At 39.7% G+C, this 21,652-nt stretch overlaps 1 protein-coding gene across 3 annotated transcripts in view; it reads right to left on the reverse strand.

The window, feature by feature from the left end:
- The window catches only part of LOC137294257 (nephrocystin-1-like), a 38,160-nt gene continuing 16,508 nt past the window's right edge, over window positions 1–21,652 (reverse strand). Inside the window, exons 15-30 of one of the 3 annotated variants that reach the window (XM_067825261.1) lie at window positions 21,009–21,103; window positions 20,544–20,619; window positions 18,802–18,854; window positions 18,416–18,490; window positions 18,088–18,160; window positions 17,551–17,588; window positions 16,462–16,544; window positions 15,956–16,032; window positions 9,254–9,353; window positions 8,791–8,903; window positions 8,236–8,309; window positions 7,671–7,715; window positions 6,756–6,779; window positions 1,633–1,749; window positions 940–1,098; window positions 715–820 (exon numbers count right to left, since the gene is read on the reverse strand). In XM_067825261.1, the coding sequence (XP_067681362.1) occupies window positions 800–820; window positions 940–1,098; window positions 1,633–1,749; window positions 6,756–6,779; window positions 7,671–7,715; window positions 8,236–8,309; window positions 8,791–8,903; window positions 9,254–9,353; window positions 15,956–16,032; window positions 16,462–16,544; window positions 17,551–17,588; window positions 18,088–18,160; window positions 18,416–18,490; window positions 18,802–18,854; window positions 20,544–20,619; window positions 21,009–21,103 (1,223 nt within the window). In that variant the 3' untranslated portion in view covers window positions 715–799. Of the gene's footprint in view, window positions 821–939; window positions 1,099–1,632; window positions 1,750–6,755; window positions 6,780–7,670; window positions 7,716–8,235; window positions 8,310–8,790; window positions 8,904–9,253; window positions 9,354–15,955; window positions 16,033–16,461; window positions 16,545–17,550; window positions 17,589–17,735; window positions 17,774–18,087; window positions 18,161–18,415; window positions 18,491–18,801; window positions 18,855–20,543; window positions 20,620–21,008; window positions 21,104–21,652 lie in introns of all 3 variants that reach the window. The other 2 variants (XM_067825262.1, XM_067825263.1) reach the window with 2 other exon arrangements.

Raw genomic sequence — 21,652 nt, forward strand, 5'->3', positions numbered from 1 at the left:
TAGCGAAGACAGTCTTTATTATATACAAATGCTGTGTCTAAATTTTCATAAAATATAAACAACAGATGCAATGGACGGATCTACATATCTGACAACATGAGGCATTAATAAATATACATATCACAAAACATTAGAAATATTGAGATGGCGTCAGCATGTTCTCCACTTTAAGACTGAATTCTAAATGTGCAGATGAATCTATATTTAATGTGGATCTAGAAAGAAGTATAATGCTTCTTCCCTTTTTACTCAATAAGCTGGATCTTTTGGACAGAGATTTACCGACCCTCATCATGGCCCTTATTAATGGAAAACATGTGAAGTGATTGAGATTGTTAGCCATTTTTCTTCAGCTAAATAGAGACATAGTGCTAAACAAAAGTACAACCATTACAACCCCTGCAAACAGTCATACAACCCTAACAGTGTTCATCCAGCATGAGGTGGGTACCTGGTAGGATGAGAAAGTAATGTGGGATACTGCCTCAGGGGCAGTTAGGGTTGTATACTTCCTGTTGGTCTGAGAGATCCACTGATCCACTGGCTGGGGTAATAATGGTGTGATGCTTGGAGCTTTGTATGTGGAACACATTACATTACAAATTTTTCTTCTCAGGATAGTATATTTAACTCAGTCTGTCTACTGATAACAATGGAACTCTTCTAAGATCACGACTGAATCTGACTCATCTATAAGTAATATTTCATAACATGCTGCTGGAGTTGTGGAGGAATGAGTGAAAGATTTGTGGAAGAGTTGGAGCACATGGCAGATGCTGGTAGGCTTGTAGGAAAGAGGTCAACCTTCCACAGCAGTCATCTGAAACACCATACCAACACAAATATTTAACACAAACTGTATGGGAAAGGAAATTATATCCGTTCTGTCAACCCAACCTTGCATGGTGACACAAAGATGATGTGACAATCAGTACTTACATGCGTGTTTCTGGGGAGGCAGTGAGGGCCGATGACGTTGAAGGATACCTCCTGGAGGTTGAAGGGGGTGAAGACAATGTCTGAAGAGAGTAGTGCAGCCATAGCAGACTTCCGCTCCAACTTCTGTCTCCGGAACTTATCTATCTCGACATGGCGGGCCTGGTGTTTGGAGAGAATCAAGGCTTCCGATAAGGACACAATGATCACTTGTAAATGGCACTAAACACTATATGCACGGGCAAATCCAGGAATTGTAGATGGAGCTCAAGAAACTATGCCTATAGTCGTAAAAGTCACTTACCCATGAAAATGTACTTAGTTCAGTTAAGATTGTGAATCCTCATACTTTTTCCCTGCCAAATGAACGTTTGAATCTCAGAATTTTATTCAACTTTAAAAAAATTTGTTCAATTGGAAAGGTAAAATTACGAGAATTCACAATCTAAATTTAACTTTATTTGGGTTTTTTTTGTTAAAGGTGAAATTCATCATATCACTTTCACTGCAAACAGACTACAGCTAATAACATCTGGAAAATGGTGAGCGTCCTCCTTTCAGTGAACAGACACTTACATGTGCTTGCTTAATGTTCTAGTGATCAAAAAACTTGCTGAAGGGTCTAACCAGTTTGTGATCTGAACACTTCTTTAGTGTATAACCCAATAAATTATGACTAAACTACTTGGCATGTACCTCTTCGATGTCTGTGTCACCTGTGACGTAGTGAGGTAGAGTGGCAATGTTGACCAGTGGGTACACAGACTCGATGAAGACTTGCTTAAATCTGTCCTTCATGAACTCATCGTCCCTCTAAAACACAGACAGTAGTTGTTAGCAGATGGGTAATAACACTGTCAGTACTCAAGCTAAGCTTTCTTTCTGGTCTATTCTTAAGACAGTTAGAACAGAAAGTCATCTGTCAGTTGACGATGTCCCTTTGTTTAACCTCCTGTTTCTGTTGTTTGGCAGATGAACCTTATGTATGCACCATATTTTGAATTAATATGGCATTTTGCACTTTGAAAAGTCTGAAGAAAAGAAAACTTTTGAGATTTGCCTTTTGTACATTCCAAACATCAATCAAGTAAAAAAGCATTGGTTAATAGGGTGCTTTCTCAGTAAAGTTATTTAGATCAAAAAGAAAAACCAAATCCCAATTTGGCAATTTCTCAGAATAATGAGAGTTCAAACCCTCTTATATCTACATTGACCTGACTAAGTTATACAACTTGATCATGCAGGAACAAGGTGTCATATTGTCAGACTATTCAACCCTGAAATACTGAGCTGTGACTACTGAAGTACATCAGCTAGCTCGGGTTGAGGATAATTCTTCACATGGTTAGATCAACAAACACAGGTATGGCACTGACAAAGCAAAGATCATCATCTGGTTAATCTGGGATTTAATCACAGGATCCTTGCATATCTAAGGGATGCAACATGGCATATCAACTGCAACACCTTAGACTGCTGGGTGCATCACATTCATCAACAGTGCCGCTCCCAATATTGTTAGCAAAAACATGTGATCTGAGTGTAAAGTTGTCCACAATCAATGTTCTGATCATTTGTTTAACTACAAATTTTGACCACACAATGTATAGTCTGACCCTATAAATCTAGTGACTGATATCATGAATTATGATCATTTTATCTTGGTATGTTGACATGCTATCATTCAGTTCAGCCAAGTCAAAGAGCCTGACTGACTGACGCAATACACAGCATAATAAAACTAGCATTGGTTTGTGTATTCTGTTCTACCTCAGAATCCCCATGACAGGAATCCCCCAGTCATGCTTACACATTGATAATGGTACTCTCAAACACTGGTGACTGAAAATAGTATACTCAGTATTCAGCATAAAGACAGAAAGACAAAGTGCAGCGTGGAATCTGAACAATGTTAGCAATGACAACACAAAACAAATGTCAGGTCATGGCAATGCCGAAGAAACACTTGACCAGTGTGGACCACACTTACCTGTTTCTGAAGGAGAAAATAACACAGAAATGATAAATCAGAAATCAGAAGACAAGGCATGAAGTACAAAAACAACAATAATGATAGATGGAAGATAAAATGTCTGGAAATATTATTTTAGAGCAGAAATGGTGTTCTTTTTTTAATTTTCTCTCTGTTTTTAGTATAATAACTTTGATTCAAAATATAAAGGATATATAACGCACATAATATATCAGTAAATTATTCCCTCCCTATTGTATTCTCTCAGTTTCCTTATTTAAAAAGGACAGGACCAACATAGTTTTTTAGCCTTATATATATAGTATTCCCAGAAATTATTGAGAATCATGTTGCATCATGTAACTCATCACGTTTATTAACTTCTGGCGTTTTACTTACATAAACATGTTAAAACATCATCCTTTTACAGTCTCAGTCTTGTTTTAGTACTTTGTTAGACCTCCTCGCTCAGCAATGCATGCCTGAATACACCTAGGCACACTACCCATCAAAGTTTGTAGGTAATCGTGTGACAGGGTATCCCAATATTGGACCACCTCGGCCTTCATATCTTCAATACTTCTCAGTCCCTTTTGGTTTATTCTGTCCTTCATGACTCCCCACACATTCTCAATTGGGTTTAGGTCTGGGCTGTAACTGGGCCAGTCTAAAACTTGAACATTTTCGCCCGACAACCACTGTTTTGTGTAGCGCGCAGTGTGTTTTGGGTCATTATTATGCTGGAAAATCCAATCATCTTCATACAATGTTTGTGCTGTCGGAAGAAGGTGACCATTTAGAATGTCAACATATCTTTCTTTTGTCAAGTTTCCCGTGAAAACACACAATGGCGTCACTCCGCGAGCCGATATGCCACCCCACATGTGAAACTTCGGGCTATGTTTTGGTCGCTGGTAGATAGGTTTGATAGTATCTTTGGTCCAAATTTTCACACAATTAGGGAAAAGCCAAACAGAACTTTCATCCGAAAAGAAAACATTATCCCAATCTTGATTTTCATGAGCCCGACACCAGTTTAAACGTTTTTCCTTTTGTGCATCTTTCATCAACGGCGAGGGAATTCCACGTTTTTTCACCCAATTAAGTCTCTGTAATTCCTGCCTAACTGTTTCATTGCATACCTGAGGACTTCCTCTGCTAATCATTTCATTTCTGATGTTCTCAACACTTTTCAATTTGCCCCTACTCACAATCTGCCCAAGTCTTCGGCGATCCACAACACTGAATTTCCTAGGTCGACCTCCCCCTGCTTTGTGCTCTATCCCGGTTCCTGTTTGAATATTCTTCAAAGTTCTGTATACTGTAGACAGAGGAATACCATGTCTACAAGCTAACACTTTAGCATCAGCCTCACCCCTTTCAAAATCATCTAGAATGAGCTTTCTTTTCTCTCTTGCTGTAAATTCTGCCATGTCAACACAGGAAGCCGTCTGCTCAGACAAGGGAGATAACTCTTGACGTAACGAGCTGCCTTCTAAGCCTTCAAGAGTTGTCTCCCTTATTTGGTATGCTTAGTGCATAGTGAAAGCCCTTTTTCCAATCTTAGCATCATTAGATAAAAAAACAAAGATTTTCTCAATAATTTCTGGGAACACTGTAATATGAAAAGATTTTCCATACACCACTTATGATTGAAATATGTTTTCGTAATGTCTTTGTTTCTTTTTGTTGGTGATTTTTTTCTTTTGGAATTAACTTCAATCAAGACATTCAATCTCCTCTTCCACTAAGGCATATTTGTCTGGAGTAGTATGGCACACAAGTTTCACTGGTCTCTCTAAACTACCAATATCTCTTACTTGGATCATATCACACTCTCACATCATCATCTCACAGCTATGCATGCAAAGTAAGACTGTATAATAAGATGATATATAATACTACTGTACATGCAGCCCATGCTGATGTTAGTGCTGCCACCACATACCCTCTGTGAAATAGACACGGCATTAGGCGTTGGATTGAGCCAGTGTCAATTATTTCTGTAAACGTGTTACTGAAGCAACAGATAGAGAGATCCATGTGTCTTGCTGTGTGTCCCTTCTTCACAAACACTTATCCTTATCCCACATCATGTATGTCCCTTCTCCACAAACACCAAACCTTATCCCCACACCATGTGTGTCCCTTCTCCACAAACACCAATCCTTATCCCACATCACATGTCCCTTCTCCACAGACACCAAACCTTATCCCCACACCATGTGTGTCCCTTCTCCACAAACACCAATCCTTATCCCACATCACATGTCCCTTCTTCACAAACATTTATCCTTATCCCCACACCATGTGTGTCCCTTCTTCACAAACACCAATCCTTATCCCACATCACATGTCCCTTCTTCACAAACATTTATCCTTATCCCCACACCATGTGTGTCCCTTCTTCACAAACACCAATCCTTATCCCACATCACGTGTCCCTTCTTCACAAACACTTATCCCTATCCCACATCACATGTGTCCCTTCTTCACAAACACTTATCCTTATCCCACATCATTCATCCTCCTCCCTGTCTCCATCACCTCCTGTTGCAACTCACACCCACCTTCACTGGTCCATTAAATATCACTACATGTTTTTAAGACAGACAAAGCTACAACTGACCTTTGACATACTCTTACCAGAACATAACAGTAAACAACTCTGTTACTTTGTGTGATTCTCGCAGAAGGTGGTGCATCTCTCACAAGTGTTACAAACAGCGACTTACTGATTTTGATTTTTAAAGTCAAAACATATATTCCCATTTTGTGATTTTAGATCTGCCATTTGTTATCATGCAATTGATGTCTGGACTAAAATGTCCATGATCATTAACTTCCCTAAACCTTGAAGACATGAACTTGTACCACATGGTCAAAGAGGTGAGGTGAAAAGGTTGTGTTTCAGATGATTGTACTTTAATAGCAATGTACAAGTTTGGGTGTATGTATTTAACTGTGTAAGTCCTGGTCGATAATATCACAAGATTACTGAGTTACAATGCCACATGGCTTTATGAGCACCCACATATATCACACAGAGTTGGACCAACTAGTTCCTGCTTTACCTCCTTAATAACTGGCAGAGTAAGGTGAACACCAGCTTTTAACCTATATTTGTAGCCAGGGATTAAACCACCTTGTGCTATCCTCCAGCCATGAGCATTGAGGCATTCCTTCTGAGAGGTTAAGAAATATACACCCTATCTTTGTCAACAGCCTTTAATTGTGGCTTACTTTGTAAATATATATGGTGTTGCAGTGTAGCAATTAGTAGAAATACTGGTGCCAAGCACATTATAACATCCTACTGCCCTGGTAATCTGGTAACTGGTAGACAATGCTCTATGCAGAACGTAAGTTGCTAGGTAAGCACTTTCAGGTGTTAGTCCAATATAAGCTCTTCTTTGTGAGTACTTCCAACTATGATCTTCATGAAAGAGTCTCAGAACACTGTGATGTCACTACCTGACCATGTACAATCTGACAATCGTCAGCTTGCATTTAATATCTATTGTGTTTATCTCTGCACATAAGCATTACATCCAACAAAGCTTCTCACTAATTATGTCTATCTTGCTCTATGCAATACAACAGAAAAATCACACACCTTGAAACATTAGACTGAGATGCTGTCTACAGGATACACCCCAACAGGTACATGGACAGGGACTTAACTCTTCTGCTTCAGCATCTTCCTTGATGGAAGTCTATTGCATTCCTTACTATACAAATGCTAAAGGACAATGGCTAGTTGCACAGGTTTAGAGAGATGATTGTAAGCTAGTGATCATCATAAAAGTCAGATACATGTATACAGTGAAATAATTTCAATAGTTACCATCTTGTTGTTTGACCAACTAAACTGAAATTTAAATTTATTAAAAAACTGAAATAAATCTTTACTTGAGTGAGAACTATTTTCAAAACTGGCCAGAAAAACATGCATCATCATAGGGATGAAGATGCATGTGAAAAGATAATCAAACAGAAATTAACATATTTTCTATGAAAGTGCTCATGCTAGGCTGAAATACAAGTAACTGAAAATTTTCTACAACGAAACAGAAGAATTCTAAAACATGATGGGTAAATTTAGAACAAGTCAAAATCAGAAATGAATCAGTACTGTGCACAAAATGGCTCATCTAATGTTTATTAGCATGTTTTTTTCTCAGAAAATATCACTTCTATCATGTTACACTTCTCTTTGTTGGGAACCTTTCTTCCTTCCTTCTCCAAAATATCATGATAGTAACACTGTGGTATATAATGGCCGTTTGCTGTTCCACTCCAATCTCAGCAATATTCCACATATTTTGACAGCAGTCTGTAAGTAATCACTACAATGACATCATCAAGTTTGAGTCACACAATTAGGACATTACTTGATGCCATGTGATCAGCAAGTCACTAAGCCAGACCACCAGACCTATATCCTTACCCACCATCCTAAACGGTTTCAATCTGTCACTAGTACAGCTCTATAAGGCCAAGTAAGCTCTGGTAATAATTTCCTTGAGTGGCATTTAGAAGCTGGGAAGTACAAAATAGGCAACTTTATGGATAAAAACTTCTTTATTACAAGAGTGCAAAGTTCAGATACACAGCCTTGTATTGTTGTCAAGTAGCGAAGCTGTCAACAGTGAAAGAATCTGCCTCAAAACATCGCAATCTCATAATAAAGAAGTTGTTGTCCGTGAAGTTTTCCTTTTCTAATTGTCACATGAAGTTTTAGCACAAGCTTTCGTCTTACCCGCTCAACTCTCTTCACTGTCTTCATTCTCTCCACCCATGTTTCCTGCCAACAAAAATCACCATCTTCCATTTGTGTTGTACATACATGAAATCAGTACATATCTGGAGTATACATACCACCAAAGAAATCTGGATGCATCCAATAATGTTTCCTGGACACATTTTTCTCAAAGCAAGGGAGGTAGGATTTCTTAATGTTTTTCACTGAAAATATAAGGCTGGTCTCATACATCAAGCATGGGTTTCTACTGACCAGTGTCAACATGAATGCTACAGTCTCACATGAAGACATGTGTAAACCAAATCACCATGTCTGATAACCCTATCCTGGCTGGTCTCTTACAACAAGCATGGGGTTCTACTGACCAATATCACCTTGGATGTCAATCTCACATGAATACATGTATGAGCCAGTTCATTGTGTCTGACAAACCTATCGTGGCTATTCTCTTACAATAAGCATGGGTTCTACATTTGCAGGCTTGCTTGGTCTAAAATTTTTAGGTGCACTATCTCTTCTTCACCTGAGCAGGACTGTATCTCTTCAACAAAGCATGTCTTACCCGTAACACCTTCATCAGGTCATGCTGGTCAGCCACTCGGGGGAACGTGGCCAGTGTGGGACTGTGAATCAACTCTAAAACACAGAACACATTCAACATGAACACAACCCTACTAATACATTTTCACAGCATCGCACTCATTCCTGAGCTAGTGTAAGTGAAGAAGTCAATGATAAAATCTTCACTGACTGATATATAATCAGTGAGACATGACAACTGTAGACAATACTGGGAAAAATTGGTTTTGTCCTTCTCAGTATGGCAACACAAGCTCTGACAACTGTCATCAGTGAATCCGGAAATGGTTTCAGTTGATATTTGTTTTGGTTTATGGACCATAAATATTACAGTTCAAATTCCAGGAAATAACTTGCAATTTACTGTTTGGGGAATATTTCTCTGTTCACTTACATCTTTCCATCTGTATAGTTGTCTACAAAGAGAGTTTCTACTGATTTGTAGAACATTATATAGAGACATTGTTAGCCTCCTATTTAATTCTGTGTGTCAGCGCTGATCACAGTGTGTGTCACAGGGGACACCAAGCAATCCCACCTGTAGACTCCAAGTCCAGTCTGTCTCGGAGGAGAACGTCGGCCAACAGCTGACGGAAGTAGCAGTGGAATGGCACCAGCACCATGTTCCCTACCAGAGTGTCAGGTAGCTGTCTGGAGAGAGAAGACACAGTGACATCACAATGCCCAAAACATAATAATACTTGCCATATAATAATAATAGACAGTCAAGTTGATATACCTGCAGTAATGAATAAAACTAGACACAGCCACATGATAATATACAACAATTTGCATGATTAAGGTCACATGTGACTTCCTGTTTGGGACAACACATGCCAACAAAGTATTCTAGTCTCTAGTTAACTATATAAGATAAGCCATATTGAAACTTCAAAGCTACATGAATTATTTCTTGTAAGCAATGTGATGCTAAAGACACTGAATTTTAGTCATAAATACTAATCATTGCAACATATTTCATGAAACAACATCAAGCATACTCGAGATTCTGTTTCTGGTCATTCTTTGGAACAGCAACCCGCACTTGAAGACGAGGCTGCTTATTGCCTCCAATGAGGGACACAAGGGCACTGCTGCCAGCTGTAAGAGACACACAAGGCACATGTAGGGTAATACAGGGTCAGTGGGTGGGCATAGGTGTGGGAAGGGAGGAGTTAAGGAGAGCTAAGGTGGCCATAGGATGTGGGCAGGGTGGGCATAGGTACAGTAGGTGTAAGGTGGTACATAGAATATCAAGGTCAAGGGGTCTGTTTCCTGTGGGAGAGAAAGAGATGGGTGGTACAATGTCACTGGTTGATAAGAGCTGATATAGCATGGTAAGAGGCAGGACATGTCTGGTCCTCCACTTTGGTTGATGAAGGTAGGGAATATGTTAATGAGGAGAAGGTGAGGGGAATATTATCTATAATTTGGTAGGATCTTGGTGATGAAGGTTGGTTGCAGGAGTGATAACAGGTAGAATGTTAAGTGATGATGAGCAGGCTGTACAGTGATGATGAGCATGATGTACAGTGATGATGAGCAGGGTCTGAGTAATGATGGGCAGGGTCTGAGTGATGATGAGCAGGATGTAGAGTGATGATGGACAGGGCCTGAGTGATGATGAGCAGGATGTACAGTGATGATGGGCAGGGTCTGAGTGATGATGAGCAGGATGTAAAGTGATGATAAGCAGGATGTAAAGTGATGATGGGCAGGGTCTGAATGATGATGGTCAGGGTGTGAGTGATGATGAGCAGGGTCTAAGTGATGATGAGCAGGGTGTAGAGTGATGATGGGCAGGATCTGAGTGATGATGGGCAGAATCTACAGTGATGATGGGCAGGGTCTGAGTGATGATGGGCAGAATCTAGAGTGATGATGGGCAGGATCTAAGTGATGATGGGCAGGATCTGAGTGATGATAGACAGGGGCTAAATTTTCAAAGTTCTCTTACCGCTAAGATAGTCATAAATTAATGTTAATGTATGGCACCTACGACTAACTCAGCGTCAAGAGAGCTTCGAAATTCTAGGCCCGGGGTCTGAGTGAATGACAAATGTCACACACACATTACATAGATGACACTATTTTCCTTCAAGTACCTAAACCCTTTGTTCACAATTACATGACAGAACATGCCATGATGGCAGTCATTATTCTTCACCACAGAATAAATGTTAATCTCCTGAATCATATGTTAGTTACACTAACTAACCTAGCATGCACCATGCATTAGTATTGCAGTACTGTTCAAGCAATCTAGTCTACAGCATGGGTAATATTAGTTACATAACATAGTTACTAACAACAGTTACAATAGGCAAAGATTATACTGCCAACGTCCAACCACCATCCACAAAGACAAGACCACCATCCACCATACGTCTGAACACAGGCTGGTCATTTCCACTTGTTCAAAGCCTCTGTCTAGTCAAAGAAATTTTAGTCCAGTAATCTCAGATGATATATTTAGACAAAATTTCCTGTAAAAGGATAAGTTCTGGTGTGTGAAGTTTTGGCACAGGCTGTGAACAGGTGAACCAGTGAACATTCATTCCTAGTGCTCGTATGATCACAGAAATATCTATGTTATCCCTATTAACATATCTACTCTATGAGAAGTGAGACCAAAGAAGACACAAGATGTTAGGATAGTTCAGGTTAATCACAAGCCCCATGAAAGGACTGGCTGGTCCTAAAGGTTCATCTGTGCACACCTACATGATACAACCTACAGTCCTGCATCATGTCATTTCACACAACTCAACACTAAAACACTGTATTTTCACCTCATTCATGCCTATATTCTCAATGCATTTTATGGTATTTCACTGTAGAGTGTTTCAACTTGTAGGGTTGAAAATGTTAAAATGCTGAAAAACATACTGACAACTGCCTCTTTTCTCCAGCCGTGATCTAGTTATGTCAGGACAAAGCAAACAGCTCTGTTTTATTTTCTAGAAGTCACCACAAACATGTGTATGGCAAGTTAATCTGTTCGGTCCTAGCCGACAACACCATGCTGATTCACAGCAAATATTTTCAAAATTTCATAATTGTTATCAAATCTGAAAAATAATTACTCCTACATGCTTACCATTGATTGAAAACAGCTTCGCACTGAGCACATACAGGAGACAGATGCCAACAACCAGTCATGCCATTAAAATGAAGACTTGTTTACTCCATAGTAATCAGAGATAACTCTCAATTGACCTGTCTAGCCTTCTCTTGTTGATCAAAAGTCAACATATTCAAGTCAATAAAACATCTACAACAAGTCTGTTGAACATGACTTTTCACTGAACAATCTACTGGAATATAGGTATGTACACACATACATCTCATAATTTGGGGTGTACAGTATCAAGTATCTCTACTCTAAGGGCTGCTAGGACAGAACAGAGTCATGACACTTGGGCAGGCTAGCACACATACATCCACCTGTCTACCTCTTTATACATATCTCAGTGCTTTGGGGTGTACAGTATCAACTATCACTACTGTAAGGGTTGCTAGCTCTCATACATCCACCTGTCTGTCTGCGATACTGAAACATCTACTTCATCATGCTCATCAGAACTTTACAAGGATAGACTGCTTCCATGTTTGTGAAAATAAAACAATATATGTAATGCAAACATATACTGCTTCTGTTTAAATAAATGAAAAACTTAGTTATCAAACTGACTGGTTGCATTTATGATAACACTGACTTTATTGCTATTTACAGCCATCACTGTTATTGTGTAATATGTATATCACTGTGAAATGTAGCTACTTGTTGCACAATCTTACAGACATGTTGCAAACATCCATGTTATGATCAATTAACAGTCTGGCACATTCATCATCCTCATCAACAACTCTATACATGCTACTAAAGTAACTAAGATTGGTGAGTGAGCGAGCAGGTGAGTGAGTGACTGACTGAGTGCATCATTTTAAGTCACTTTTAGCAATATTCCAGCAATATCACAGTGGGGGACACCAGAAACAGGCTTCACATATTGTATTCATGTGAGGAATCAAACCTGGATCATTGGTGTGACAAGCCAATACTTTAACCACTTGGCTACCCCACTTCCAACAAGGATAAGTAATATATCTGGTATGTATGGGATGTTCTCCAGGAATATAAATACACTCTTGTGTACAATACCAATAATGTTTAATGCTCCTGCACAGACACAGATAACAATCTTCTACACTGAAAGTTCATTTCAAATAAGTTCCTTTGTGATTTTTTCATAAAATTAGTTGAAGGCAGTTATACAAATATAGCTCTGTTTCATGTGAATGATATAAAAACTTGTGTGAAATCCGAAGGCACTAGTCTGCGGTTTTAGCAACAAGTCTGAAGCCTGAGTCTAGCAGAGTCCTTTTTTCCTAGTAAGCTCAGTTCACAACAGCCCACATAATTCACTCTTTTTCTATAAATACTTAGCACCAGGTTCAGGCAAGTACACAACACCAATGCATACATGTGTTTAACACAGACTGCAAGCACTATGCTTTACATGTGACATCCAACCTCTGACAAGGCATGTCATTCAGTAATCATGTCACATGATGGACGTCAAGACCTGTGACACATATTTATCCAGTCATACACAAATTTGTATTTTTCAGTAACGTATTGGATCTATTGGACCATGCAATTACTTCCAGCATTAAAGTATTGTTAGGTAATACTCTGGAAACATATCACTGATGGTGAAACAGCATTTCTGTGGGACATACTATTTAAATGATGCTTGGGACATGATGGATTAATTATCACAATATAGAGGAATTTAGTAGTTCTTCACATCTGCGGTGTAATTCTTAGTCAAGGATCATCAAACAGTTTACTATACAAATTAACCATAAACCATTTTCCTGTTTAAGTGAAACAACATATAAGGAAGAGAGGACAGTATTACAAGACAGTGAGACACCACATGCACAGGTTAACAGGCACCACAACTACTCACGCTCACCTGCTGAAATATGCAAATAAAGGTCAAGGTCATGACTGAGACACACAAAAACAAAGCTTGTTAGAAATACAGTAGTGAAAACCAAAACAACCATCCATGTCTCTGTGGCCCTATCATAGGAATCATTTGCTGAAGGAAGCCATTGAGAGATGACATGACACCTGATAGCAGTACAATTAACTGCAAACAACAGTGGTGGTATGTCAGAGTTGGCATACATATTGGGCAACCTAATTCTTACATACTACTATGCTTAAGAGTGAGTGAGTGAGTTGAATTTTACGCCGCACTCAGCAACATTCCAGCTACATGGCAGCAGTCTTTAAATAATCGAGTCTGGACCAGACAATCCAGTGATCAACAACATGAGCACTGATCTGCTCAATTCAGAACCAATGACGTGTCAACAAAGTTAGCAAGCCTGACCACCCAATCCCGTTAGCTGCCTCTTACGACAAGAATAGTCACTTTTTATGGCAAGCATGGGTCGCTAAAGGCCTAGTCTACCCTGGACCTGCACGGGTCACTATGCTTAAGATGCACAGCTTGTTAAGCTTGACCTGAGCTACTCTACATATCCATGGCTCAGGAGTTTAAATGGCACAAACTGCGGGTCAAGATAACTTTACTAAATAGGGGAAGAGAGAATGGCATTAATGTTGCATCCGTGAGACACACACATGCATGGATTCATTACAGAACTTGCCCAGAAAACAACACTTATAAATATACAATCATTTCAGGTTTTAATTGATATGTTTATACTGTCATATGCTATCTACGAGCTTACTAACTTTACAATGTACAGACGTCAGGTACTTTCATAATCCGATTCACTCTTGCCAGTACTCTTCACCATTTGTAGCTTCTTTTTAAAAAGAAAGTTATAGGACATTGCTGAAGATTTCTTGACAGTGAGATGTCAAACAGCAACCTCGGCTCAGCTTTTCTGACATGTCGACAATCAACTGAGAAAGGTACTCCCATTCACAATAATGGACCCAACCAGATGTGACATGGTTACGCAATACATTAGTATTCACTTGATCAGGTCAAGCTGAACAGCCTGTCATCTATCACACCATCAAGCTCTTTTGGCAGATGACAAAATCAGGTTGTCCCTGTCCTCTTCATTAAATGAATAAACAGAAATAACACTCCAAAACAGCACAATGACGTTAGCCTTGTTTCTAAATTCATCACAGCTTGGAAGTAACAGTCAATGGCTACTATAAATCTGGAGAAATTTGGGGTTTTCAGCATACCAAACATGTTGATCATATCAACCCAGAATGATGACTTGTTTAACACTATGGTGAGGTCCACAAGCATGGTTAACTTGCTGAAAGACCACAGAGCACAGCCAGCAGATCCAATGAACGCAACTCTTCACAGCAATTTGCAGCCTTAGAGGTTAAAGGTTCAGTGCCATTCATAGTTTAGGGCATGCTTTGATTAGTGTTGATTACATATTTTTAGGTATATGTTTGCAGTTGTGTTAGAAATATGATTATTTCTTGCCAGGACTTAACTGAAAAAAGTAATTTGAAAAAAATAAGAGTTTGGCATGCTTCAGAGCCATTGGCTGTGATACAAAACACATAAATACAGATGGTGCAAGTCTTAAGGAAAAGCAAGTTTTGCAGTCATGAAATATACGTCACATAAAAGGACAGCAAAACTCATCAGAGGAAACTACATAATGGTTGTTACAAAGCTAAAGCAATATTTTCACCATACACTTCAGAGACTTATTCCAGTTAATCAGAGACCTTTAGCACACAAACAGCCTTAGAACTACAGCCCTGGTGTTGACACGGAACGGCTTTATGGGAGCTGGGCTTGAAGGATTCATGCTGCTATTATATGCATCATCACACTGCCTGGTCCAGAGTCCATGACAACATACTTTTCCCTTGTGGAGCTTGTAAATCAAATACTGACCCTACAGGAATGTGAGCAGTCAAAGCAGGGCAGGTCACCCTTACTAAGGCATGTGATTCCCTACAATCTAATGTTTCTCCAGAATCACAATCTCTGCTGGTGTCCTAATCTGTACAGAAGGTGTGGTAAAGCCAGTGACAACTCATCAGCCAGGACTGGTTATTTCAGGTTAGTATACGCTGCATATGCATTCATCTATGCATGATCTATGCATGCTGTGTATGGTCAGTGTACATGTAATAGTATGATCCATGTAAGTTATGTATCATACAAGTACCAAATATCACTAAGCAGCATGATGGTCGATCATGAGAGGGAATGGTGTTTGTGTAAATTACAACTACAGCTATAATCTATAGTCTCATCATCTAGCATTTGACAAAATATGACAATATTTACCTACAGAATTCTACATCATGTTAAGTACAGAACAATGGTTAATTTCTATCTTCTGACCAACATCAAATCTAGTCTACAAATGACTTCTGTTATAACTGTTTGTTTATTTCACAATTTATTCTGTCAAAGCTTGACAGTAATTTATGGTATTTTAGCTTTATGGTGAAAAAATCATTCTTGATATTTTCTGTACATTATGGTAGTATTCAAACACTTATCTTAATACACAGAACTATACAACCAAAGGCTCATAGTAGTTTTGTCCAACTCCAGAGTCTAAATTACATCCAGCTACACCCTCAAGTCTCCTTCAACACTTGCTTCTCCTACTAAGACTGGGTCCAGTGAAACCCCATGTTTTCCCTCAGTACTTACTTCTCCTGCTAATACTGGGGTCCACTTCTACTCCCTTCTCGTATGGTGTACCGCCATTCATCTGGAGCTCAAAGGTCCTGCAAGAGAAATCAAAGTCAACACATAGGGGAAGGGATTAGAGTCAACAGCATGTCAGTATGTCACAGAGCAGGGAGATCAGCTCTCTCCAGTCACCATTGCACATCAAAAGGTTTCTGTTGCCATGTAGTTCATCATGATGTCTGTATACAGACATAATCACTCAAGTCAAAACGCTGTAGGACACATACTGTTTGTAACCCGACTTATATTTATATAAAAGTTGAAATACTGCAAACATACAAAGAACAAGGAAAGACACACATGGTTGACTGTGTGATGAAGTGAGTGAGTGAGTTGGGTTCAACACCAGTCTTAGCAGTAAGTCAGTTATATCACAGTTTCTTGTGGGTGAGTGTGCGATTGAGAAGGTGATAACACATGTGACCCAACAAAGTTCCTAAATGCACTACTGTTTGGCTACCTACTTATTTGTGATGACTGTGCCAGTCTGGTCCAGTAGAGGGAGATGGGCCCAGCCACAGCTGAACTCTCCTTTCTCATCGGTGCTCTGAAATATCACAACCTCAAACATCAAGTCTACTGCACAATCTACATGAAGGATGTCAGCATTCTAAAACAATTTAGCTTCATTTCAATACCAGTATCTGTTAACTTCAATCTCAACAATGGGTAGCATACGAAGGCTGACACATACATAATTTGGGGTGTACACACCATTGCATTCAGTAAAAACAAGGCACTCACTATCAAAATATCCAATCTACATTAACAGCACAGGCTCAGTTACATTGCATTCAGAGTAGTTTGTTTATATAATGTTATGGAACACCTATCACAGCCTTCTGTAGAGGGTTTTGGAAATCTTGCAGACAGGTAACATATTCCTGTCAAATACTAAGGACACTTAAGAAAATGGTATATAACTAAATCTAAACAGCTGCAAAGTGGGACATTTAATGTCTGATGCCAGGTGAACTAGCAGGTATTACAATAACTGAACATCCAGTTGTTGGCACAGTGAATTCTATTTGCATTGAGAGAGGAAAGCCTGAGTCACAACTTGCCCTTTATTGATAATGGTGTTAGTACCTACACCGAAACATCGCACTTATTGCAATAAATAAGTTGACTATCCATAAAACTCTGCTTCCTTCACCTATACAACTTCTAAAATGCCTCTCAAAGAAGTCATAACTTTGCTGAAACCCCGATGCATGCATACAGATGGCACTGATAAATCAAGGCTGATATGGACAGATGTCTGGCAGCTTTAGTGACACAACTCAGCAGCATCTCCTTCTTCATTACATACAGATGGCACTGATAAATCAAGGCTGATATGGACAGATGTCTGGCAGCTTTAGTGACACAACTCAGCAGCATCTCCTCCTTCATTACATACAGATGGCACTGATAAATCAAGGCTGATATGGACAGAAGTCTGGCAGCTTTAGTGACACAACTCAGCAGCATCTCCTTCTTCATTACATATAGATGGGGAACAAAACCCTCAGATCACTTTGTACTCTCAATTCATTATATTTATGACTCACCGTTCTGACGTAAGACACACACAGCTCAAACAGTATGCCTGGAAAACCCTCAGATCACTTTGTACTCTCAATTCATTATATTTATGACTCACCGTTCTGACGTAAGACACACACAGCTCAAACAGTATGCCTGGAAAACCCTCAGATCACTTTGTACTCTCAATTCATTATATTTTATGACTCACCGTTCTGACGTAAGACACACACAGCTCAAACAGTATGCCTGGAAAAGATTAAATCCATTAAGAATATCAAACAAGCACTGAATGTTGGCATGTCAATTAGTTGCACTTCTACTTTTAATGACAATGATATGGAACCCTCTCATTATACATGTATCTGTGATATGAGAATCAAACATGTCTGAATGCTCTGCCCACAATGAACTGTGAAGTCTCGATACTCATTACATGACATGACCTCCTCTTGAGAATGATGGATGTGTCATCAGACTGTGATGCAGATAGTATTATGTCTCCTTTTAACATCTGATATCAAGGAGATTGTCACTAAGGTTATGCTGTAAAGTTCTCTCACCAAGGTTGTTCACTGTGTTGTTAGTGCGAATAAATGTCTCTGCATGATAGTAGGGGTCCATGGCATCCGATATCTAAACACAAATATATTTACAAATACTTTCGTACAAGGTACATTGTACAGCATATACATGTAATACAGAACGGATTTATATAATGCACACAGAAACAGAAATAAAGTAGAGGAACAGCTGTTGAATTCAAGACATGACTTGGCTTAACTACAATAAAGTGGAAAGTTGTTCTAAACAACAAAAATGTAGAAAATGAAAACTGCAATGTTAAAGGAAGGAATTCAAGGAGACTGGTAGCAAATATATGCCTGGTACCCGTGTGGTAAAAGACCAGGTTTTCTCTGACTTGTCGACAGCAGACACCTTCACAGTGTGGATGTTGCTCAGAATCTGTAACACAACATGAATGTGATACTGATTGTGTCCCACGAACACAATGACCAAACCATGACATGCTGTCATGTTGGTGATCTGTTCCCAATACACTGTATAGAACTTATGTAAAAATGTAAGTGTTATTGGATAGCGAATAACAGAAGCAGACTATTTTTGCAGATAAAATTTTCACATTGTTCAGTACAATACAGACACGAAATCAGGCAGATACCCTTGACTTCAAATTAAAGTTAAATGTTTTTAGTTGCTGAAGAATGATACTGAGGAACGCTGAGTGTAATTTCTGCTATGACGCGAGAACCTACCGTATGGCCATCAAACAGACACATTCTCACATGTCGACTCAGCACAGTGCTGCCTGGGAATACAAGAAATACCATATTAATGACAAATAACATTTCAAATGTGTAAACAATAAAAAAATGTATGTTGCATTTACATATTATCACTAGATGACTAGGTACTGATTTTCTTTCTTTCTTTTACTAAGTGAGTCTCTACCTTATCCCAGAAAAGTTTACCCTGGTGAATTATACAAACTAGTTGATCATATTGTACTTTTTAGGCTGGTAACATTTTGAAGTGAATTTACCCAGATGAATGAAACATCTAATGATTTGACCAAACCATCAGGCTCACTATCTGTACATTTAGACTGTCCAGGAAATCTAGCCCCTCTTGGGCAGTCAGAAGAGCCATATTTCAAACGCTGCTGACACCCATTTTTACGCAGAAGGTCCAAATGTGACAATCAAAACATACCGTTGCTGACAGTCATAATGTGGGATACAGAGTGAGATATACAGACACTGACCTGACCAAGGAGGTGGGATCTGCTGACAGTCATAATGTGGGATACAGAGTGAGATATACAGACACTGACCTGACCAAGGAGGTGGGATCTGTCGACAGTCATAATGTGGGATACAGAGTGAGATATACAGACACTGACCTGACCAAGGAGGTGGGATCTGTCGACAGTCATAATGTGGGATACAGAGTGAGATATACTGACACTGACCTGACCAAGGAGATGGGATCTGCCGACAGTCATAATGTGGGATACAGAGTGAGATATACAGACACTGACCTGACCAAGGAGGTGGGATCTGCTGACAGTCATAATGTGAGATACAGAGTGAGATATACAGACACTGACCTGACCAAGGAGGTGGGATCTGTCGACAGTCATAATGTGAGATACAGAGTGAGATATACTGACACTGACCTGACCAAGGTGGGATCTGCCGACAGTCATAATGTGGGATACAGAGTGAGATATACAGACACTGACCTGACCAAGGAGGTGGGATCTGCTGACAGTCATAATGTGGGATACAGAGTGAGATATACAGACACTGACCTGACCAAGGAGGTGGGATCTGCCGACAGTCATAATGTGAGATACAGAGTGAGATATACAGACACTGACCTGACCAAGGAGGTGGGATCTGTCGACAGTCATAATGTGGGATACAGAGTGAGATATACTGACACTGACCTGACCAAGGAGATGGGATCTGCCGACAGTCATAATGTGGGATACAGAGTGAGATATACAGACACTGACCTGACCAAGGAGGTGGGATCTGCTGACAGTCATAATGTGAGATACAGAGTGAGATATACTGACACTGACCTGACCAAGGAGGTGGGATCTGTCGACAGTCATAATGTGAGATACAGAGTGAGATATACAGACACTGACCTGACCAAGGTGGGATCTGCCGACAGTCATAATGTGGGATACAGAGTGAGATATACAGACACTGACCTGACCAAGGAGGTGGGATCTGCTGACAGTCATAATGTGGGATACAGAGTGAGATATACAGACACTGACCTGACCAAGGAGGTGGGATCTGCCGACAGTCATAATGTGAGATACAGAGTGAGATATACAGACACTGACCTGACCAAGGAGGTGGGATCTGCCGACAGTCATAATGTGAGATACAGAGTGAGATATACAGACACTGACCTGACCAAGGTGGGATCTGCCGACAGTCATAATGTGGGATACAGAGTGAGATATACAGACACTGACCTGACCAAGGAGGTGGGATCTGCTGACAGGACACTAGCGTCACCACTCTGTCAACACGGGCTATGCGAGGTCGAATCTGTGAGTTAGAACGCCATGACACACATGAACTCTTTCAATCACACTAATAACAAAACAAGCTTCCACATACCACAAGATACAGAAAAGCATGAGAGTAGAGGCATAGATTTCAGTATAACGATCTTAGGTAAGTTCCCCAGCTGTTGATTTTTACCTGACTATCACTTCATCATGTCAACAGCTTAGACTGCTGTTAATGGTACCAGTTGCTCAGCTGAACCCCACAAGTAGGAATAAATGTCCTGATAAATCAAGCATCATGTCAAGGGAAATCTTGAAACAAAAGTCATGACAGCAGATGGGGACGCAGCTAAGGGACACAACTCTACCTCGTAGGTTACAATTTTCTGGATACCTCAGGTAGGCACAATAGTGGAGGGAACTCACCTTATTAGTCACAGGATCAAAGAACAAATCTCTGTAAGTGAGGTTTGATTCACTCAGCTTTGGAGATAGGTAGTTTTTCATCCGGAATGTATCACCTAAAATAAAGTAAACACAATGACTGTCTAGAGGACAAAGACACAGTTTCAGTACACAATGCATGCTGAGTAAGTAGTTGGCACATTGTCCATACAAATGTACCACTTTCTTAAAATCTACTACATGGCAATGGTCCCACGCTTCAAGTATTATGTGGCAGCAGAGGTTGATGAAATCTCATACAGGCTGCTATAGACAGCAACTGGTTGAAGCACCTGTGCAATATGCTGCAGCACCATGAAGAGTGATTAAGGAGTTACAATGTCTGGCTGTTGCAAACAAACATGGCAAGCTTGATTATTCAAATAGTTCATAGAAGGCTGGATGTACCTACATAAGAGAGAAAAGAGGGTGAATCTGGGAGTTTACACCGTGCATTTTTCTACTGTTCAAGTATGAATTAGAAATGGACATCTGAAAACACTGAATTCATGCTCCACATTCTACGATATATACAACAACACAGACAGGCCAGACACTATAGTGCAGGCTACTTACAGGACCACTATGCCTCGTTTTCATACTAAAACACTGTCATGACCCCTTTC

This window comes from Haliotis asinina, chromosome 8 (genome assembly GCF_037392515.1).
Source record: "Haliotis asinina isolate JCU_RB_2024 chromosome 8, JCU_Hal_asi_v2, whole genome shotgun sequence".
NCBI classification, from domain to species: Eukaryota; Metazoa; Mollusca; class Gastropoda; order Lepetellida; family Haliotidae; genus Haliotis; species Haliotis asinina.